At 39.0% G+C, this 24,077-nt stretch overlaps 1 protein-coding gene across 8 annotated transcripts in view; it reads right to left on the bottom strand.

The window, feature by feature from the left end:
- MYO5A (myosin VA) overlaps window positions 1-24,077 on the bottom strand; it is a 232,841-nt gene that overhangs the window by 6,076 nt on the left and 202,688 nt on the right. For all 8 annotated transcript variants that reach the window (XM_001926768.7, XM_005659595.3, XM_013992979.2 and 5 more), the window contains 7 exons: window positions 19,652-19,798; window positions 16,652-16,806; window positions 14,076-14,165; window positions 12,108-12,258; window positions 9,480-9,762; window positions 7,797-7,971; window positions 283-363 (listed from right to left, as the gene is read on the bottom strand). In XM_001926768.7, coding sequence (XP_001926803.5) covers window positions 283-363; window positions 7,797-7,971; window positions 9,480-9,762; window positions 12,108-12,258; window positions 14,076-14,165; window positions 16,652-16,806; window positions 19,652-19,798 — 1,082 coding nt within the window. The remainder of the gene's footprint in view (window positions 1-282; window positions 364-7,796; window positions 7,972-9,479; window positions 9,763-12,107; window positions 12,259-14,075; window positions 14,166-16,651; window positions 16,807-19,651; window positions 19,799-24,077) is intronic.

The following is a 24,077-nucleotide window of genomic DNA, read 5'->3' as shown; positions in this document are numbered from 1 at the left end:
AAAAAAAAAAAGAAAGAACATCAATTCATTAAATCCCATAAAGATTTTTTTTGGCCAAAATTCTACCCCAAATCCTCAACTAATGAAGAATGTCTGTATTTGTTAATTTAAAGATCACTTTATTTTTCCAATAAACTCTTATCAAAAAAGTTAATGCTTTTTCGATACTATAAAAATAAGGTAAAAACAATATAAAAAACCTATATTATCCTTCAATAAATTGTAAGATTTCCATTCAAATGACTGTTGGTGATTCAAAGAAAAAAGATTGGGAGATCTTACCTGTATAGTACGAATAAATGATACAGAGACTCTTTCTTCAAACTCATTAACTGGAGTATACAAATTCAACACTTTGACAATCTGTGAGAAATGAAATGATCAATGTTTTCAACATCTTATCAAATATATACATGCTGGGTACCTGTAATCTGGAAAACCAAAAAGATCTCTACATACACTTTTCAGCTCTTCTCAGGGTTTGGTTAGGACAAGAGGGGAGAGGGAGCTGGTCTGAAGTCACATTTACCTTTGTGATTTGAATTTTTACGACAAGAATGTATTACCATAATATTTGTCCATTTTAAGAAGCAATACAAATTTGAGAAAACATGAAAAGTCAAAGTGTGCCATGTTCTCAGTCTCACAAAGCAACAATGGTTAATAATGTCCTGAGTGTTCAGCTAGTTACTTACTATATGTATTCTATATATAATATATGTAAGATTTCTGTTTTGAGATATGCAATGAACATTAAAAAATCCAAGAGCTGGAGTTCCTGCTGTGGCTCAGCAGTAATGAACCCAATGAGTATCCACTTAGTAGGTTAAGGCTCTGGCATTGCTGTGACCTGCAGTATAGACTGCAGATGCGGCTTTTATCTGGCTTTGCTGGGGCTGTGGTGTAGGCCTACTGTTGCAGCTCTAATTTGACCCCATGTGCCACAGGTACAGCCATAAAAAGAAAAAAAAAAAAAAAAAAAAAGAAAGAAAGAAAGAACCACTAAAAAATCCAAGAGTCAGCACAGAAATAATCGGGCAGAAGTGGACATGTTTATACCTATACCTTGCCTCATGCTGTTGTCACTGTCCTCAAATGCCCTTCCCATATTTCACTTCCTTAAATTCAATGCCCAGCTAAATGAGAGATTCCCTGAACTGTCACTCACTGCCTCTTAGCACTTTCTTTAGATCTCTTACTGTAGAATTTGCTAGAAACTCTTGTAGAATCAGCTAGCTGGGTGTATCTGTCTTCCCTACTACACTGTAAGATCATTTTAGACAGGTATCATTCCTTATTTATTGAAGCATCTCCTCTTAGCAGCAAGTATGGTGTCTTGAGATAGGAGCTCAACTTGACATTTATCGAACTGAAGGAACAATATTATCTGTCTTGAGATAGGAGTGGCCAGCAGGGTGGAATAGGAAGACCCTGAGCTCTCCTGCTCCCATGGACACACCAAATAAAAACAGAGAAGTGGGAGTTCCTGTCATGGCTCAGTGGTTAACGAACCCAACTAACATCCATGAGGATGTGGGCTCAATCCCTGGCCTCACTCAGTGGGTTAAGGATCTGGCATTGCCATGAGCTGTGGTGTAGGTCACGGACATGGCTCAGATCTCGCGCTGCTGTAGCTCTGGCAGAGGCTAGTAGCTATAGCTCCGATTCAACCTCTAGCCTGGGAACCTCCATATGCCGCCAGTGCGGCCCCCAAAAAGACAAAAAAATTAAAACAAAACAAAACAAACAAACAAACAAAAAAACCCCAAAACCAGAGCAGTTACCTATGAGAATGACCTGAAAACTTGCAAAGATTTCCCCAACTAAAGACATCAACTAGTAACCACAATAAAATGGGTAGGATTTTTAGGATGCAGTATACTCAGGACACACACTCCAGGATAGGTGACCCACAAATGGGAAGAGTAGTGCTATTATAGAGGTTGTCCCTATGGAGTAAGGGTCTGAGTCCCACACTGGGCTCCCTAGTCTGGGGATCCTGTAATAAGAATACCCCCACTGAATGTCTGGTTTTAAAAATAGTGGGATTTATGTTTGAGAGAGTTGAAGGGCTGTAGGAAACAGACTCTGCTCTTAAAGGCTGTGTGCAAAATCTCGCATATTCTGAGACCCAGTACACAGGCTGTAATTTGAAAGGGTTCTGGGTCAGTCCTACTTGCTGATTGTGGAGAGCCTCCTGGAGAGACAGGAGGCAAGTAGGACTCCCACTGGGGACAAAGATGCTGGTGGCACCTGTTTATGCGAGCTCATTCTACCATAAAGACACTAGTGCTGGCAAGTACCACTATGGAACCCTCCCTCTAGCTTATCAGTGCTGTGGGATCACCCTCCCACCAATGGCCAGCACTAGCCCTGGGCTCTCCTGAACCCTATGGCTACCTGCACTAGGACCTGGCTCCTCCCCAAAACAGGGCACCAAAACCCACAGGAAGCAGGGAAGGACTGCTAACTGAGCCAGGGCAGTGGTTAGCCCTGCCTGCCAGTGAGCCCACAGCCCTGCCACAACAGAAGAGCCTACACAGCTCACATAGGGGGCATCCCTAGACATAGAGCTCTGATGACTAGAGAGGAACAAGCTTCTCAGCCCCATGGCATATTTCCTACAAAAGGCCACTTCTTCAAGATCAGGAAATGTAACTGAACTACTTAATACATAGAAAAAAAGATAGTGAATTGGGCAAAATGAGAAGACAGAGGAAAATGTTTCAAACACAGGAATGAGCTATAACCTTAGAAAAAGTACTAAATGAAGTGGAGATGAGCAATCTACCTGATAATGATCATAAAGATGCTCACTGAACTGAGAAGACGGAATGAACACAGTGAGCATCTCAACACAGAGAAACTATACAGAAGAACCAAACAGAGCTGAAGAATACAACAACTAAGATAAAAATATACTAGAAGGAATCAACTGTAGATTAGATGATACAGAGGAACAGATCAGTGAACTGGAAAACACAATAGTGGGAATCATTCAAGCTGAACAGAAAAAAGAAAAATTAAAAAAAATGAGTATAGTTTAAGAGAGACCCCTGGGACAACTTCAAACATACAACATTCATATTATAGAGGACCCAGAAGGAGAAGAGAAAGATAAAGGAGCAAAGAACTTACTGAAATAATACCTGAAAACTTCTCTAACTTGGGAAAGGAAACAGACATTCAGGTCCCAGAAGCACAAAGAGTCTCAAGTAATGTCAATTCAATGAGATCCACACCAAGACAGATTATAATTAAAATGGCAAAAATTAAAGACATAAAGAGAGAAACTTAAAAACAGCAAGAGAAAAGCAACTAGTTATATAAAAGGGAACTCCCATAGCACCATCAGCAGACATTTTAGCAGAAACTTTAGAAGCCATAAGGGAGTAAGGTAATATAGTCAAAGTGATTTATAACTAAGAATACTCTACCTAGTAAGGTTATCATTAATATTTCAAGGATAAAGGGTTTTATAGACAAGCAAAAGCTGAAAGAATTCACCATCAAACCAGCTTTACAGAAATGCTAATGGGACTTCTCTAAGTGGAAAAAAAAAGGCCACAACTAAAAATATGAAAATTATGAAATGAAAAAACTCAACTGAAAAGGCAAACATAAAGAAAAGGTAGTAGATCAACTACTTATAAAGTTAGTAGGAAGGTTAAAAGATAAAAGCAATAAAATAATCTATATCAACAATGAGTAGTTATGGGATATGAAAAACAAAAAATGTAAAATATGATGCCAGAAATATTAAACATGGGAAAGGGAGGAGCAAAAATGCAGGGTGGTTAGAATGTACTGGAACTCAAAAGATCATCAACCTAAAATAATCATATTTATGTTGTTATATATGAACCTCATTATAACCACAAGTCAAAACCTTTAGTAGATACATACAACCAAAAAAGAAAGGAATCCAAACGTAACACTAAACACAAGTCATCAAATCACAAGGGAAAAGAGCAAAAAAAGAAAGGCACAAAAATGAACTACAATAACCAGAAAACAACTAATGAAATAGCAATAAGTACATACCTATAAATAATTACTTTAAATGTAAATGGACTAAGTGTTACTTAATTTATTTTTTTTTAGGGCTGTACCCACAGCACATGGAGGTTCCCAGGCTAGGGGTCCAATCAGAGCTACAGCTGCTGACCTATACCACAGCCACAGCAACACAGGATCCAAGCCACATCTGTGACCCACACCACAGCCCACAGCAACACCAGATCCTTAACCCACTAAGCGAGGTGCAGGATCGAACCTGCAACCTCATGGTTACTAGTAGGATTAGTTTCCACTGAGCCACAATGGGGACTCCCTAAGTGTTACTTTAAATGTAAGTGGACTAAGTATTCCAGTCAAAACACACAGAGTGGCTGAATGGATTAAAAAAAAAAAAAAGATATATATATGTTGGTGGCAAGAGACTCAGTTCAGATCTGAAGATGCACACAGATTGAAAGTGAGGGGATGGAAAAAGGTATCTATGCAAATGAAAAAAAAGCTGAGACAGTAACATTTATATCAGTAAGATACAGAATATTTATATCAATAAAACTTAATTAAAATAGACTTTAAAACAAAGACTGTAACAAGAGATAAAGAAGGACATTATGTAATGACAAAGGGATCAATTCAACAAGAAGATATAACAATTGTTAATATATATATATGCACCCAACACAGGACTACCTAAATCCATAAAGCAGATACTAAAAGACATAAAGGGAGAAACTGAGCAATTGAGAGTTACAATAATAATGGGAGATTTTAACATCTCATTTAAATTAATGGACCATCCAAACAAAAGACAAAAGACAAAAAAATAAATAAATAACCCAAGAAATAGCAACAACAACAACAACAACAAAAGACAAAAGACAAAAAAAAAAAAAAAATAAATAAATAATTAAGGAGTTCCCGTTGTGGCGCAGTGGTTAACGAATCCGACTAGGAACCATGAGGTTGCGGGTTCGGTCCCTGCCCTTGCTCAGTGGGTTAACGATCCGGCGTTGCCATGAGCTGTGGTGTAGGTTGCAGACGCGGCTTGGATCCAGCGTTGCTGTGGCTCTGGAGTAGGCCGGTGGCTACAGCTCCGATTTAACCCCTAGCCTGGGAACCTCCATATTCCGCGGGAGCGGCCCAAGAAATAGCAACAACAACAACAACAACAAAAGACAAAAGACAAAAAAATAAATAAATAAATAAATGGACCATCCAGATAAAAATCAATAAGGAAACACTGGACTTAAGTGACACCTCAAACCAGGTATACTTAATAGATACATATAGAACCTTCCATTAAAAAGCAGCAGAATAAATGTTGTTCTCAGGTGCACATGGAACATTCTTCAGAAGAGATCACATGGTAAGGCACAAAACAAGTCTCAATAAACAATTTAACCTTCTATCTAAAGGAACCAGAAAAGAAGACCAAACAAAACCCACTGTTACTAGATGGAAAAGAAAATAAAGATCAGAGTGAGAATAAATAAAATAGGGACTACAAAAAAAAAAAAAAATCCATGAAACTAAGAGCTGGTCCCTTGACAAAGTAAACAAAATTGATAAACTATTAGCCAGACTCATCCAGACAAAAAGAGAAAGGGCCCAAAGAAATAAAATCAGAAATGAAGGAGAGAACTCATAACTTACACCACAGAAATACAAAGGATCTTAAGCAACTACTATGAATAATTATATGTGAATAAAATAGACAACCTAGATGAAATGAATATTTTCCTAAAAAAGTACAATCTCCCAAGAATGAAACAAGAAGAAATGGCAAATATGAACAGACCAATTACTAGCAATTAAATTGAATTAGTAATCAAAAAACTCCCAACAAACAATAGTCTAGGGGATGGCTTCACAGGTTAATTCTATCAAACATAAGCAGTAATACCTAAATCTACCCTCTTCAAGCTATTCCAAAAGAATTAAAGAGGAACACTTCTGAACTCCTTCTATGAGTACAGCAAAAAATAAAAGAAAGAAAATTACAGGCCAATATCACTGATGAACACTGTTGCAGAAATCCTCAACAAAATATCTACAAATTGAATTCAATAGTACATTAAAAGAACCATATACCACGATCAATTGGGATTTATCTCAGAGGTGCAAAATATTGTCCAATATCCATAAATTAATCAATTTGATACTATATTAACAAAAATAAAAATCATATAATCTCAGTAGATAGAGAAAAAGCTTTTGACAGAATTCAACATTTATGATAAAAAAATTCTCAACAAAGTGGACACAGAGGGAACATAACATAAAAAAGATCATATATGACAAACCCACAGCCAACATTGTACTCAACGATAAAAGGTAAGAACATTTCCTCTAGATCAGGAACAAGACAAGAATGCCCACTCTCACCATTTTTATTCAACATGGTTTTGAAAGTCTTAGTCATGGTAACCATACAAGAAAAAAAGTAAAAGGAATCCAAATTGAAAGGGAAAGAAGTAAAACTGTCACTGTTTCCAGATGATGTATTATACAGAGAAAATTCTAAAGATGCCACCAAAACACTTTTATAAATAAATTCAGTAAAACTGCAGGATACAAAATATACAGACAAATACTGCATTTCTACACATTAATAATAAACTATCAGAGAATTAAAAAATGGGCAGAAGACCTGAATAGACATTTCTCCAAAGAAGATATACAGATGGCCCACAAGCCCATGAAGAAAATGCTCAACATCACTAATTATTAGAGAAATGCATATCAAAACTCCAATGAAGTACCACCTCACACCGGTCAGAACAGCCATCATTAATAAGTCAACAAATAACAAATGCTGGAGAGGGTGTGGAGAAAATAGAACCCTCCTACGCTATTAGTGGGAATGTATATTGGTACAAATACTATGGAAAACAGTATGGAGGTACCTCAGAAGACTAAATTAGAACTACCATATGATCCAGCAATCCCACTCATAGGCATCCATCCAGACAAAACTTTCATTGAAAAAGATACACGTACCCCTATGGTCACTGCAGCACTATTCACAATAGCCAAGACATGGAAACATAAATCGACAGATGAATGAATTAAGAAGATAGGGTACATATACACAATGGAATATTACCCATAAAAAGAACAAAATAATGCCATTTGTAGCAACTAGAGACTCTCATACTAAGTGAAGTAAGTCAGAAAGAGAAAGATAAATAGCATATAATATCACTTATATCTGGAATCTAATCTACAACATCTGAACAAATGAACCTTTCTACACAAAAGAAACAAACTCATGGACTTGGAGAACAGAATTATGGTTGCCAAGAGGGAGGAGAAGGGAGTAGGAGGGACTGGGAGTTTGGGGTTAGTAGATACAAACTATTGCATTTGGAGTGGATAAGCAATGAGATCCTGCTGCATAGCACAGGGAACTATATGTAGTCACTTGTGATGTAACATGATGGAGGATAATGTGAGAAAAAGAATGTGTGTGTTTGTGTATATACACACACATATATATGTATGACTGGGTCACTTTGCTATAGAGCAGAAATCGACAGAACAAGGTGAATCAACTATAACAGGAAAAAAAACCTAAAAAAAGTATATCTATCTATCTATCTATCTATCTATCTATCTATCTATCTATCTATCTATATACAGTATAGAGATATATACCCTCTCTGACACAGATGAAATCAGCTCAGAGATAAAAGCAATAGCTAGAGGCCTTCTTTACGTCCCTAAATATCACCCTTGATAAATATTAAATTATTCTAAAATCAGGAAGGTTGCTTTACCTGGGCAGTAGTTAAAGCATTGCACATGGAACAAATGGCTTCTGCATCATCGTCTGTTTTCTTTTTCACTTGCAAAAGCTGAGCAGCCTGAATGAGAGGTTCCAGAGTTTCCTTTGCCCCACTGTTCATTAGATTCTTGTCACGCAGCCATTCTTCTAGTTGACTGACATTGTACCTATGCCAAAAAAGCCAGGGGTGGGGGGAGATACAAATTTACTGAATGTTATCATAAATGTCTTCATTTTTCTGTGTGTTGCTTGTCAGGAATTTCAATTAAAATGACCGGTAGTATTTTTGCTCAGTTTTCTTAAATCATAAGCTTGCTGAAATGTTTATTTACCATTATAAACAATCATGAGGTGTTTTTATTGTTGTTCTGTTTTTGTTTTTCTTTTTTTGCTTTTTAGGGCTGCACTTGTGGCATATGGAAGTTCCCAGGCTAGGGGTCCAATGGGAGCTACAGCTGCCAGCCACAGCCACAGCAAAGCGGGATCTGAGCTGCGTCTGCAACCTACACCACAGCTCATGGCAACACTGGATCCTTAACCCACTGAGTGAGGCCAGGGATCAAACCCGCATCCTCATGGATCTTAGTCGGGTTTGTTAACTGCTGAGTCACAATGGGAACCCCAATCATGAGGTTTATAATCATAAATACATAAGAGTAAGCATAATTCTAGAGACTATCTAGCCATTATAGCAAGTTACAAAGTAAGATGTGCTGAAAGATAAAATAGAACGTATAATAGGGCTGTGTCCTTATTAAATAGCCAAGCAGAAAACACCTTCTAGCCTGTCTTACAACTTGCGAGGTGCAGATTGATGATCCTTTAAGTATTTTCTTTATGTCCAACTCCAAGCTAGTAGACTGAAATAACATGATCCCTACACAGACCCTGTGCTCCAGCCTCTACAGGGGCTTCATAGGTATAAACAGAGCTTGTAGAGAATTAAATTCTATGATCTGAGTGCAAGGCATTATCTTCTTACTGCTGTCTGCAATGGATGTGGGTCAGAATGGAAAATTTGAAAAAAAAAAAAAGCCATTTCCTTAAATTGAGTAACTACAGGTTTTTGTAGGAGAAATCCTTTGTTGTCCTCTTGGTGAATTTTCTACCTGTTTTAAAATTAATTATTTGCAAAAACAAAGAATTTGATTATGCTCATAAAGTTATGCTGAGGAACAGTTGGATATATAATTAATTGAGGGCAGCTTTTCTTAAAATAGAGACAGGCATATTTCAAGCATGAGTAAAAGATCTATTAGACATGTCCTGTTGCCATAGGTACAAAAAGGTATTTCCTCAAAATAAATTTCTAAAAGCAATCTAACATTAGAAATTTCACTATAGTTTGATATTTGTTGTTGTACAATTAAGAGTCATAGAAGGAGAAGAAGCAGCCCTCTCATCTTTATGCAGTTTTCACCACTCTCTGCTACCTGAAACAAGTGAGCTTTACGTGGAGCTGGGTTCCTAACAAGCAGTGGGTTGAAATGCATAGCCAGGAGCCAGCATGAGTGAGGGTGGAGGAATCCAACCAGGCAAGAGGCAGCGGCTCTGTGCCTGGTCTTCCCTTGCTGACCAGCTGGGGTGGCAGACTTCATGAGCACTGACCACACACAAGCCCTGGCAGGCAGTTGAGTAGCATAAGAAGGCCAAGGCAGGGTTGGCATCCACTCACCTGATCTGCATGCCTTTACTCCAGGAGCACATGTCCTTCCGCAGGAGCAGGTTGTTCAGTGTGACAGCCCCCACGATGTAGAACATCTGCTTGACTACCTGCTTGATGAGTTCGGGGTCCATGCCATGCTGACACATGACCGAGTGGAAGGAGTTGAGCTGCCGCAGGATGGAGTCCAGTGTGTAGGTGCCCTCATCGGCGATGCTGGAGGTTCGCTTTCTTAGCCCTGTGGGCTTCACCCCGGACACACCCTGAATGGTTTCATGCTCCAGCATTCCGGAGACTGCAGGAGAAGTTCAATTGTCAGAAAAGAAGATTCGGAAGGGAATGCGTGCACCAAAATAGAGAGAAAAGGAACTTCAAATAAAAGGGCTTCTGGATTTTAAACTTTAATAAAGAAATGAGTGATTCTTGGCGTTCCTGTCATGGCTCAGTGGTTAACAAATCTGACTAGGAACGATGAGGTTGCGGGTTCGATCCCTGCCCTTGCTCAGTGGATTAAGGATCCGGTGTTGCCATGAGCTGTGGTGTAGGTCGCAGACACGGCTCGGATCCTGCGTTGCTGTGGCTGTGGCGTCAGCTGGCAGCTACAGCTCCAACTAGACCCCTAGCCTGGGAATTTCCATATGCCACGGGAAGCGGCCCTAGAAAAGGTAAAAAGACAAAAAAAAAAAAAAAAAGAGAGAAATGAGTAATTCTTAAATGCAAGAATTTACCATGAAATTAAGAACTCTTAATGGGAGTTCCCGTCGTGGCGCAGTGGTTAACGAATCCGACTAGGAACCATGAGGTTGCGGGTTCGGTCCCTGCCCTTGCTCAGTGGGCTAACGATCCGGCGTTGCCGTGAGCTGTGGTGTAGGTTGCAGACGCGGCTCGGATCCCGCATTGCTGTGGCTCTGGCGTAGGCCTGTGGCTACAGCTCCAATTCAACCCCTAGCCTGGGAACCTCCATATGCCGCGGGAGCGGCCCAAGAAATAGCAACAACAACAAAAAAGACCAAAAAAAAAAAAAAAAAAGAACTCTTAATGGCCTATTTTCTAAAATATGAGGCAGTAGCCTTGTGATAGCATATATGTGGTATCTTCGGAGGGTTTTTGAAAAGAGAGAGAGGAAAAGGTAGGGAGAAGATAAGAATTCTCCAGTAATACCCAAGCACCAAAGGCAAACAAATCAAGTAGCAAGAAAGGCAGGAGACCAGGCAGTAGTCTTGGAGAAGACTTGAGAGAAGGCAGTTGTCTGGGGCTAGAGAGCTGGGCCCTTCCTTGCCCTTCCTTACCACAAAAGCAGGGAGACTTTAGGCTGGCCCCAGCCCCCCAGGACTGCTGCTCCCTCTGTCACCCCTCATAGCATTTGGTTTATGCCCCCTCTAAGATAGTTTTGGGTGCCCACTCCCTGGACTGGGAGCTGACTGATTCACTGTTACATGTCCTAGAGCTAAATGCAGCTTCCATAGAACCTCATATTGACTCAAAACATGTGTTATAAAATCATTGGGATATGGGCGGAGTTGTTTAAAGTGGCACACCTAAAGCTAAATCTCTCATACAGCCAATAAAATCAGACAAAAAGTGGAAGAGAACTGGCTGAAGCTGACCTTCTCTGCATCTGTGCTGCGTTTTAGCTATCAGAGGATGCTTTAATTTCACCATCTTTTAGAGACAAATGAAATCACTGCCATCTCCCATGGTTTCCTCAGCCTTCTATGTTTCTAGTTGGTTAACTGTGGCCTTATGATAGAAAATGGAATACTAGGTAAAATGAAGTTATAGAAATGTGGAAAACACATAGATGGGGAAAGAAAAGGTGGCTGGGAGTAGCCTTAAGAGGCTGCTGATAATTTACCTGAAGATAACATAGTTTGGTAACTTAAAAATAATTTTTTTAATTCAATGCATTTAAAATTAGTAACTTGCAATCTATACATGCCTTCTAATTCCTATTTCATACTTGATACACATTCCAAAGGAACACTGGTTGCATGATATGTAAATACATACTCAGAGTGAGTGCACACATAGAGAAAGAGGTACATGAAATCATATATATGTAGAAACACACACATACACACACCAGTTGTTCACCCAATAAGAAACTGCTACTTTAAACCAAATTGCCTTTAACAATTCCATACTGGCCATATTATGTACAACTTAGCATGCAGTGTCTTAGACCTTTTCTTGCTGGTTACTGTGACCTTGCCAGCCCTCTTACTTTACCCTAATAGGAAGAAATCAAACCCTCCCCAGCCTCTTTAGTTTTAGATGGGTCCCTAGGAAGCTCTGTATAGTAGTGCACTAAAGTTAAAAGTGTTTTAGAAAACTGGACAAGGTATGAGATCTACTGCTGTGTATAAAGCATAACCCAATCTTAAGAGAGAGAGGCAGTGCACATTAGGGAGGAAAACTAGACACTAGTATGGTATTTTCATCATGTAGAAGCATTGTTTTTGACGTACCTCAGTCAGTCATGGCTGGGGTTCTGAGATTACTCAGCTAATTTTGAGACTGAATCTTACTACTTTCTGTTCACCACATGAATACAGGCTCTTAAACATTTGTTCCTGGTGGTCAGCTACTGGTGGCACCTGAGACAGACAGACTTCAACATCAGCAGTGTCCTGGCCTTACCAATCATTGGCTGAAGGATGTTCTCTAATACCCGCACAAGCTGCTGGTAGATCTGAATGGCCAAGTCACTTAGCACCTGCCGGTACTCAGCCAGGTCAAAATTGGTGAGGCAGTGTTCATTCTGGCGAGACGTGTTGTGTTTCATAAAGCCCTAGAGCCATAATGCAGAGTTAACAATACACATGAAATAAAATGTCTCCAGTCTGTTCAGCTCTCTCATTTGATTAGCATCCTCATGTCTTTTTCCCTTTCTTCAAAGAATTTTCACCCATCCTACACATAAATGCCAGGACAATCCTCAAATGCTGTGTTTGTTTTTATCATATTTCCCCCCCTTCAACTTCTTACTAGCATTTGAGTAATATATAAACTTGGCAACTTAGCATTTAAGCCTTTTTACTAGCAAGGTCAATGAAACAAGATGGGGGACTTAATTTGAAAAAAAAAACCCAGGAGTTTCTGTTGTGGAGCAGCAGAAACGAATCCAACTAGGAACCATGGGGTTGCGGGTTCGATCCCTGGCCTCGCTCAGTGGGTTAAGGATCGGCATTGTTATGAGCTGTGATGTAGGTTACAGACACGGCTCAGATCTGGCATTGCTGTGGCTATGGCATAGTCTAGCAGATGTAGCTCTGATTGCACCCCTAGCCTGGGAACCTCCATAGGCCGTGGGTGTGGCCCTAAAAAGACAAAAAATAAAAAAATAAACTAATGAACGTTTTCACTTACGAAACAGCTGGTTTACTGCCAAACACTATAATTATCTGAAGCACTAAACTCTTAACTTCAGTTCATTAAATATGGTCCTATTTATAAATACTTACAAATGTACCTAAGGATATACATAATCTTAAAATTTCTATAGAGTGGTGAATAAATAAAAAATTTCCTTTTACTATATTTCATGGTATCCAGACACGATTCTTAGTCTGAGCTAAGAACAGAATCTTTTGGCGGTATCTGTTAAAATGCGCAGCCATCTGTATAGGCAGGTACTTCTGTCAGGCATTGACTGACAAAGACAATTACCTACTTAATAGATTCTGCCCATTGCTTCCTTACAACCTACTTAACAACATGGTCTAGAAGTGGGGACTGACAGAACGGTTAATATACCTCCTGGGGGATTCTGGCCAGCCAGTCTCACCTGCTCAGGGACCACATCTTACTCATATTTCTATTTGCCACTGTCTCCCAGAAAAGTTCTCTGCCCTTAACCTCTGCGTGCTCAGGAAGTGCTGTTGCTCAGCTTCTCTGCCTGCCCTCCCAGCAAAGGATGGGGAGCCATGGAGGGCAGTGGCTATGGGCACAGGTTTGCAGAGATGGGCAGAACTTATGGCTAAGAGGTCTTGGGCAAAGTGATCAACTTCACTGAGCTTCAGTTTCCTCATCTATAAAACTGAGTTATACATAATTCCTACCTCACTGAGGTGTTGTAAGATTTAAATGACAATGTATAGTAAGTGCTGTCTGATACATACTAAGCAGCTCTTAATAAATAATACATGGTTTTCAAATATGAAGTCTATCAACCAACTAATGAACATATTACTATAAGCAAAAGCATAACAGATTTTTGGACAATCTAAAGATACATGGCTTAAATTCATCATCTCTAATATATTATGGCAAGCCAGAATTGATTGATTTTTTTAATAGCTCAATATTCTTGTATCAGCCCTTGAAATGCCCACTTTCGCATCTTAAAAAAAATTTCAGTGCTGAAAATTATTCAATGACCAATGTTTATTTTATTTCTGCTGTGCTTTCTCATAATAAAACTCTCAGAGGGAAGAAAGATGTCACTTGTCATAAATAATGAACATCAAAGCTATGATCCTCCAAGCCAGCTCTGAATTCTGGTTTCTAAATTAACAAATGCTTAAACATTTTGTGCTTTAAATTTTTTTTCCTTAAAAAAGTCAGTGAAAGTATAGCATTCTGGTTTCATAATCAAAGTTTTCTCACCTCTTCTCCACTGTACTGCTTCAGACAGTGCAAAAATCGGCATGTGTTGGAGAGCCAGAAGGAGACAGTTTCAAAATCATCACCTCTTTTCTGAAAGAAAGAATAAGCCTAAATTAGCTTTTTCCTTAAAGAAATAACAGCCTGAAAAACAACAACAACAAAAAAAAAAACAAAACAGTTACCAGAAGCCCCACTCCCTTCATCTATAATTAACAACAATTATAAAAATAAATTACACTGTAATTGTAAATCCTCATATCTCTGCTAGAGAATTTCAACCACTGGGTTCACTGGTTGTGTGTTTGTGTGGCATCTGTTTTCTTGCCATCAGTTCATATTAGCTTAACAGTATCTTTAAGAAGAAAACAATTCAGGGAGTTCCCGTCATGGCTCAGTGGTTAAGGACTCCGCCTAGGAAGCATGAGGTTGCGGGTTTGATCCCTTGCCTCGCTCAGTGGGTTAAGGACCCAGCATTGCCGTGAGCTGTGTGTAGGTCGCAGACCTGGCTCAGATCTGGCACTGTTGGGGCTCTGGCGTAGGCCAGTGGCTACAACTCCCATTAGAGCCCGAGCCTGGGAACCTCCATATGCTGTGGGTGCGGCCTTAGAGAAAGGCCAAAAAAAAGAAAGAAAGAAAACAATTCACTAAGCCACAGCTTACCCAAAATCACTTTTCTGGGGTTTATTAGAGGGGATCAGAAAGGACTAAAGGCACAAAAGGGAATCATAAAATTTGTGCACCAAAACCCAGATTAGGTTAAAAATCTTTTCAATGATAAGATACAATTTCTGAGGAGCAAAGCAGAAACGGTGGAGGCGGTCCTGTTCAGAGCAGTAGAGAGTTTGCTCTTCATCAGGACTGGGTCACCTGTCAGAGAACCTCTGCCACATCCAAATGGGCATGCAAGGCAAACATGTTTCAATTCAAAACTGGGAAGTGAAGCAAATGCACATCCATTTTATGTATGTATGTATGTATGTATGTATTTAGTCTTTTTAGGGCCAACGGCAAATGGAAGTTCCCAGGCTAGGGGTCTAATTGGAGCTGCAGCTGCCAGCCTATGCCACAGCCACAGCAATGTGACCTATACCACAGCTCATGGCAACGCCGGATCCTTAACACACTGAGCAAGGATTGGGATCAAACCTGCATCCTTACGGATACTAGATGGGTATGTTACTGCTAAGCCACAATGGCATGGCATCAAAAGGGTGTTATGTTCACCCTTTTTAATCTTTAAACAATTTGGTACAATAATTAGTCAAATTAGATTATGTCTCTTGCAATTAAGATAAGAGGGATAAAACTTTATGATTTGGTTTTGTTGTCTTTGTAGGAGTTGACTTAAGAAGTAGTAAAACTTGTCATCTGCCTAAACATTGGGAGTTCTTGTAGTGGCTCAGCAGTAATGAGCCTGACTAGTATCCACAAGGATGCAGGTTCGATCCCTAGCCTTGCTCAGTGGGTCAGGGATCCGGCATTGCTGTTTGCTGTGGTGTAGGTCACAGACATGGCTCAGATCCCATGCTGCTGAGGCTGTGGGGTAGGCTGGCAGCTGCAGTTCTAATTTGACCCTTAGTCTGGGAACTTCCATATGCTGCAAGTGTGGCCCTAAAGAGAGAAAAAAAAAAGGTAATGTAGCATCAATATGTCAACCATTACATGAGTTACATTCAGAAGACGTTTGTCATTTTTTGAATGTCAGAAATTCCACACTTTAGTAGAATGTAACCACATAACATATCTGTGCAATAGGGACTAGGAACCAGCATTAAAAATTATGACAAGGGGCTGGTGGAGAGTATGTTTAATGGTAGAGAGTTTCAGCTGGGGAAGATGCAAAAGTTCTGGAGATGAATGGTGGTGATGGTTATACAACAATATGAATGTACTTAATGCCACAGAACTACTCACTGAAAAATGGTTAAAACTAAGAATAATGTTCATTGTTTTTCTAGATTGTCAGGAGGATGATTATGCAGCGTGACTCAGTGATTACTGAGTTATGTAGGGCTTTCTGTTCTATTATGTAATTTTGCTGCCTTTTTCAAATCTTTGCTTTCTAATTAGTATTTGTGTGTTGCTTATCAAATGGAACCAGGCATTTCACATAACGAGGAAAATTACGGGGTGAATAATAGCAAGAAAAGTCCGAAGAGAATTTTTAATGTTTTTTCAGACATGTTTTTATACGAATGAGCTATTACTAAACTTATTTAATACCTATTTTAACTGCAGCATCATATTCCCTGAATATATGAATATCACTAAGTATTTTAAATTTAGTTCTAAGACCTCAGAGAAAACTATTTCTATGAAGAGACTTAATTTGCTATACAATTAAATGCAAATATATTAAATTAATTTTGACCTCTGTTCAATCCGAGCCCTGTTTTGAAAGAAGGCATATAGACACATTATGGAATGAATGTTTCCTACAATGGAAGATACCAGTTAAGACTGGAAATTGGTCATAACTGGCAACTTAGCTCATGTCTAAGGAAGGAAAACTCCCTCTGTGCAGACTTTGCCATTATTAATATTCAATAGGAGAATTTTGTTGACCATGTACTGACCTTTAATACTTTTTTGATGCTGTTAATTGTTGATGTTAGCAATGACCTTACTTTCTGATCATCATTCAGGTAGTCAGCGTGTCGAACACACATAAACAGGATATATGCTGGTAACCCTGGAATCAAATTGACTGCTACACCACGTGGCTTCAGTTCTAAAAGAGAAAAGAGAAAAATAACCTTATATAACACTGGAAAGCTTCATAAGGAACACTTTTTGAGATATAAAAGCACAGTTCTCATGGAAGAGTTCATCACAGGGTAAATAGGTCGTATTTAAAAAGCATATTTTCATAGCTAAATAGAGAAATTCTTGAGGGCAGGGACATGTGACTCTTACTTGTCTCCACAATGAAAACCCCCAAATTCACACCTCCTGCCATAACTTTTCCTTTGAATCTAGTCTCATACACTGACTGCCTTTGAAGTCTCTGCTCAGGCAGTGAAAAGCCCATCCCAAGTCCAAGCCTTGATTCCCTATGGAACCTGCTTTTCCAGGAGCTGTCCCATCTCAGGAAATGGTGGTTTCGGTCTTCTAGCTTCTCAAAGTCATCATCTTTAACTTTTCTCTCCTTTTCTAGCATCACACACCTAATCCATCAACAAATCCTGTTGGCTCTGCCTATAAAACAAATCCAGAATCCAAGTACCTCTCTATGAGCTACCCTACTCAAGGCCGCAATCATGTTCTCCTGGATCACGGTGAAAACTTCCAGACTGGTCTCTCTAATTCATCCCTTGTTCCCCAGCAGTACATTTCCACACACAACCTGAGTGAGTTTATTTAAAAAAAAAAAAAATGAAGGTCAGATCATGTCACTCCTGTTCTGAAAATCTTCCAAGTAGCTTTTTATCTCACACATTTACAAAATCCAAAAAACTCACCATGGCTGGGTGATCCAGCCCTGCTTCCCTTCCCAGCTGACTGTGCTCTAGTTAAATGGGTCTTACAGCTGATTTAATATGCTAAGCAAGCTCCCACCCTGAGGCCTATTTACTTGCTGTTTTCTGGCTGGAATGTTCTTTCCTCAGATATCAGCAGGACCTGCTTCCTTCCTTTGGTCTCTGTCCTTATCAAAGATGCCCTTCATAACAACTTTATGTAAACTAGAACACCCACTTTCACTGTTTATCCTTTTACCCCATTATTTATCTCTTTTCTTCTTCTCACCGCCCCTCAATGGAATATAAACTCTAAGAATTCAAAATCTACTTTGTGCATTACCCAGTGAGAGAATGCTTAGCATATGGTAGGAGCTCACTAAACAATTATTAAATTGATGAATTAAAAAAATTGAGGAGTTCATATCATGGCTTACTGGAAATGAATCTGACAAGTATCCATCAGGACGCAGGTTCAATCCCTGGCCTCGCTCAGAGAGTTAAGAATCTGGTGTTGCTGTGAGCTGTGGTGTAGGTCGCAGAAGAGGCTCGGATCCCACGTTGCTGTGGCTGTGGCACAGGCTTGTGGCTACAGCTCTGATTCAACCCCTAGCCTGGGAATCTCCACATGCCGCACTTGCAGCCCTAAAAAGACAAAACAAAAACAAAAACAAAAACGAACAAACAAAAATTTTACTGAAATACATTTGATTTACAATGTTGTATTAGTTTCGGGAGTTCGGTAAAGTTATTGTTATACACATATATTTTCTTTCTTTTATATTCTTTTAAATTTTAGGTTATTACAAGATATTGAATATAGTCACCTGTGCTATACAGTAGGTCCTTGTTGTATATCTATTTTATATATAGTAGTATGTATATGTTACCCCCAAACTCCTAATTTACCCTCTTCCCCTCTCCCCTTTGGTAACCATAAGTTTATTTTCTATGCCTGTGAGTCTATTTCTGTTTTATAAACAAGTTCATTTGTAATCTTTTTTAAGATTCCACATATAAGCAATATCATATGTTTTTCTTTCTCTGACTTATTTCACTTAGTATGATAATCTCTAGGTCCATCCATGAATCAATGAATCTTTGTTAACTCTATGCTTAAAAAACAGTGGCTCCTTAACGTTTTTGCCAAATGAAGATTACACTGAAACTTAAGCGCCTCTGCACCTATATATAGTACTAAGTTTAATGCCATGAACCCTAGGAACATTAAATTAGGCATAACTGCCGATCACATTGCTGTCACCCTGGCACCTGGGGGAAGGAATGCCATTAATGGCTGAAAGGAGAGGCTTGTTGCTTTTTCAGTTCACAACCCACAGGCTGTGTGCACCCCCAACCTCCCTTAAAAAGTCTTCTTAAGAGCCTGTGGGCTCACATCCAAACTCAAAGGTCTTATGCTCTTCTGGTGCTTCTTCTATTCTCATTTCCTCTGTCAAGTCCCTCCTTTCATTGTTGGTATTTTTTCCTTAATTATTATTTTGTTTCTTCCCTTTTACTGAACTATTGTTCCTGACATATTTAGTCATATACTTTTTTAGGGAAATAGGGAAAAAGAGATAGCAGTAATGTAAATGGCCTAGAGTAGCGCTGTTCAGCTGTGGCTACATGTCAAAATCTCTTGACAGATTAAAACACACACACATATGTATACGTATGTTTACACACACACACACACACACACACACACACACACACACACACACACACACACACACACACACACACACACCAGGTACATGGCCAGACTATTTCCTCTAGAGGTTCTGATAAAATCAGTCTGCAGCGGGGACCAGAAATACACCAACACTTTTTGAAAGCTTCCCAAGTTATTCTAATGAGCAGCTGAGCCGAGAAGGTTTAGTTGAGAAGGTCTAGTCTTCTCAAATAGATCCTTATAGGTGGGCCCAAGGCAAGTGTCCCTGCAGTTTGACCCATAACCATGATGTGGTCAGGATGCTGCTGCAGCACTATCTGCTGCATAGCACGCAACAACGACTAAAGAAACTGGTGTTGAATATTTAATGAATGAGTGACTAGTCTTTCCTACCACCAAACATGTACCAGGAAGACCTTTTATCTCATGTAGAAAGTACTTGCCCAGAATCAGGTTCTTAACAAGTTTTTGCTCATCTTCCTTCTTGTACTCCAGCATTCCTTGGAAATCCTTTTCTTTCCTGGGAATGTTGACAGGACGGATGGGTTCATCAATAATCTGTCCTGGGGATATGTTCTCCATTTGTCCCACTTCATGAGAAACAAAAAGAAGAAAAATGATTTCCAGGTAGAAAAGATGAGACGGTTCCATGTTTCAATGATTTTAAGTGAACTTTATAACTACAGAAACTTGCCATATTTGCCACTTAATTGTCCCTTCTCTAACTATGATTTCTGGTAAAACTGAGTGGCATAGACGGCAAAATCATATGGTAATGTCACTCTGACAATCACTAGTGCTTGACTCCTATCAACATCAAAGAAACTTACTTGATTCAAAAGTTTATTTATTCATTCATTTATTCACTTATTTATTTATTGTCTTTTTAGGGCTACATCTGTGGTATATGGAAGTTCCCAGGCCAGGGGTCAAACTGGAGCTGTAGCTGCTACAGCTATAGCAATACCAGATCCCAGCTGCATCTGCAAACTACACTGCAGCTCACAGCAATGCCAGATCCTGAACCCACTGAGCAAGGCCAGGGATCGAACCCACATCCTCATGGATACTAGTCAGGTTCGTTACTGCTGAGCCACAACTGAAACTCTAAAAGCATCTTTTAAATTAATTACAGTTGATTTATGATGTTGTGCCATTTTCTGCTGTACAGCAAAGTGACTCAGTCACACACATATATATACATTATTCTTTTAAAATACTATTTTCTACCATGGTCTATCCTCGGAGACTAGATATAGTTCCCTGTGCTATACAATAGGACCTTATTGCTTGCATATACTAACCCCAGACTCTCGATCCCTCCTACTCGCTTCCCCTTTGGCAACCACAAGTCTGTTCTCCAGATCTGTGAATCTGTTTCTGTTTTGCAAAATCATTTTTTTGTAATAAGGTTTACTTTGTAATAAGACTAAATGTCCCCAAAGTAAGTGGTTTAACTTCTTGGTTAACTAATCAGTAGCAATCATAAATGTCTAAATATATTTAGACTTTACTTCATAGAAGAAAAAAACAATATTCTACAAAGAGGCAGTCAGAGTATACAAAATTCACTTTCATCTTTAGCTCTATGAATCTAGCCATTAAAGAAAAAGAACATTTTCTTTAAATGTATCATTGCAATCAATTCAAGCCATATCAAGATAGCTGGCAGAAGAGGGTTTCTTCACACTGTAAAATGTATTATTTTTCACGAAAGTTTCATAAGGAAAAGACAACTTTCTCTTGTCACTCCTCATTCCCAAAGAAATCATGAACAGATAAGACAACTTCTTTCTAATATGATTCCCTAAATACTATTCAGTTTTTTGTTTGTTTTTAGTAGTACTAAAAGTCCTCCACAAAGTTGCAACCATTAAAGGACAGCCACTAGTTAACCCTTTCACAGATGTTAAAAAACTATCATCACTGTCAATGGTAGCAGCTAAAGAACTATGCTAAGTGTTAAAACAAAAACAAAAACTCTCCAATTTCATCTCAAAATTGAGAACTGAATGGGAAATGCAAGAGAAGGAAAGGGAACACAGGAGTTATGATGATGTTTGTAGAGATATATGCTAGTAAGCAGATTTTTAATTCTTTACCTACAAGGAAGCAGGGTGGGGGGGGCAAGTTAAGAAACCTATTAAGGTACAGATTAAGTTTGAGGTCAGCAATTGCTGGCAAACAAATAAATGCAGATCAGATGCATTAGGAAGTTTAAGCTTGCTGACTCCACAAGGTATCAGTAGTGCTTCTCCTGTCACTCTGGGCCATTTCCTGTGTTAGTTCTGGGAAGCCAGTTCCACAGGAGGAGGTAATCAGAGAGAACACCAATACCTGCCAGTGCTCTTGCTTATGTGCAGAGAGCCTGGTGACACCTCGTCCACCTCATGCCGCAGCATCACATACCGGGACTATCCGCGCTGAAAATCACCACCGTCCACCAACATTATGATATCTAAGGAGTGATCATACTGTGACTGGACAAGTCAGGGCTGTGGCCACCTCTCATAACCTAGTGTTTCATATGTAATGATGTAACCTGGAACCACAGGACTAACTGCCTCTCTACAAGAGATAGGAGATTCAAACTATTTAGTTTGCCATACATTATTTCTGAAGTCAGTTTAAACACAATACCATGAGGATCTCAGAATAAGCACACAGTGGCCTTCACAGTTCATGTATATGTGCTGCATGTAAAACACACAATAATAAAATCCCTGCCATCTACGTTACTAGTTGCTTTAAACCACAGAAACAATCCTACGAAGAAAAACTATGAGGAAGCAGATCCAACATATTAAGTTTGTAAATAACTGCACATATTTGGACTCTGTATAACTTGAAGAGAACCTTTTAAACCTACTGCTTTTACCATATCTAAGATGCCACTGATTATGCAATATAGTATTATTTTATATAACAGTAAAGAAGGAAAAATATTGCCAATTAACTACAATTCATCAACTGCTGTAAGACACATTGTACTTTCAGAGATGTTAAAATGTGAAAAAATTGTACACTTCAGAATTTACTAAATATGGTGAATATTTTAACTAAGAGATATTATGTGGGTTTTTTTTTTGTTTTTTGTTTTTGTGTCTTTTTAGGGCTACATCCATGGCATATGGAAGTTCCAGGTTGAATTGGAGCTGTAGCTGCTAGCCTACACAGCCACAGCAACATGATATTATGTGGGGTTTTTTGTTTTTGTTTTGTTTTGTTTTGTTTTTTGTTTTTTGGAGGGGGGCTGTGCTCATGGCATGTGGAAGTTCCCAGGCCAGGAATTGAACCGACGCCAGAGCGGTGACTCAGGCTGCCGCAGTGACGGCACTGGATCCTTAACACTCTGCACCACAGGGGAACTCCTGAGAGATATTATGCTTTAAAAGAAAGCTTCACTTTCCTTTTGCAAAATCTCTAACTAATGATATTTTTAGTTCTGTACAAAAATGTCAGAGATAAAATTTGTCATACTTGTATCAAAAATTTTCTCTGTCTTTGAATTCTTCCCAGAGATTAGAATCTTTACACAAATTCAGAGAGAAAATATAGATATCAGCTCAATATAACCTTGACTTATTTAACAAATCATATACTAATTAAAATAAAATGGGGATCATTTAGTCTAATGTTCCAGCTAATACAGACACCCTTCTAGAAAGATTTGAACCAATATCTATTTCCATTCTCTAGATTCATTATAATAGAGAGAAAAACATTCCTGAACATTTTTGTCCTAGAAGAAGAAACTGGAAGATTTTCTTTTTTAAAAAAATTTTCCAGAGTTCCTGTCATGGCTCAGCAGTTAATGAATCCAACTAGCATCCATGAGTATGCTGGTTCGATCCCTGGCCTCGCTCAGTGGGTTAAGGATCTGGTGTTGCTGAGAGCTGTGGTGTAGGTCGCAGACACGGCTTGAATCCTGCATTGCTGTGGCTGTGGTGTAGGCTGGCAGCTACAGCTCCTATTCAACCCCTAGCCTGGGAACCTCCACATGTCACGGGTGCAACCCTAAAAAGACAAAAAAAGAATTTTTTTTTCCTCGCTTTTGTACAGGAAAGATCTTGAGCTCAGATGAGCCTAAAACAGTCAAATGAATTATTATAAGTAGAGAGAGTCTTTTGGAAAATATGACACAAAGGAGAGAAGTCCGTGGTCCTCAGAAGACTTGCGTTCTATTCCCAGTTTGGACACTAAGTAGCTGAGACTCTGAAATCACTTAGGTTTCTGGGCCTCAGTTTTTTTTTTTTTTCCTCCAATGAAATAATTAGCTGATTTCTAGAATTCTTTTAGGTCTATATTCCATGACTCTATGAAAATTGAGATGGAACACCCACTCCTAGATCAAAATATAGCACAAAGCAAATCAAATTTTTAAACACTCTTTAGTTAGCTATATAATTTATGCTAAAAATTATATATGTTGGCATGAAAAAAGGCTTCATTGGCTTCTAAAAATGCCTCCATAATTAAGTGTAGCCCATAGGAGGAGGCAAGAGTCTTCCTATTTGAAATCGGAAGAATTTAAGTATATTAAAATATATTTAGAAAAATATAAGAAAACTTCTAGATATTAGAAGGTGCTTTGCTGTACAAGGTTATCACTGCTTTCCATACACTGAGGGGATGGGGGACAGGAGAAAGGTGTCGGAAGAGCTCGTTACCTTTATCCTCTACCCTGGGGAGGGAGGTACACTGTACTCAGCAAATGCTCAAGTCACAGAAATCTATTTCATTTTCTTCTTTAGACATGTAGCATTTAATTCAACTTGTCTTAAGAATACAATCATATCTTTTTTGTTTAATCTATGAATTGCCTTCTCAAATGTATTTATAGATTTAAGGATCCATCTGTCAGGATAG

Source organism: Sus scrofa, chromosome 1 (genome assembly GCF_000003025.6).
Source record: "Sus scrofa isolate TJ Tabasco breed Duroc chromosome 1, Sscrofa11.1, whole genome shotgun sequence".
NCBI classification, from domain to species: domain Eukaryota; kingdom Metazoa; phylum Chordata; class Mammalia; order Artiodactyla; family Suidae; genus Sus; species Sus scrofa.
Note: the sequence above shows the minus strand (reverse complement) of the source record. Positions and strands in the feature narration are given on the sequence as shown.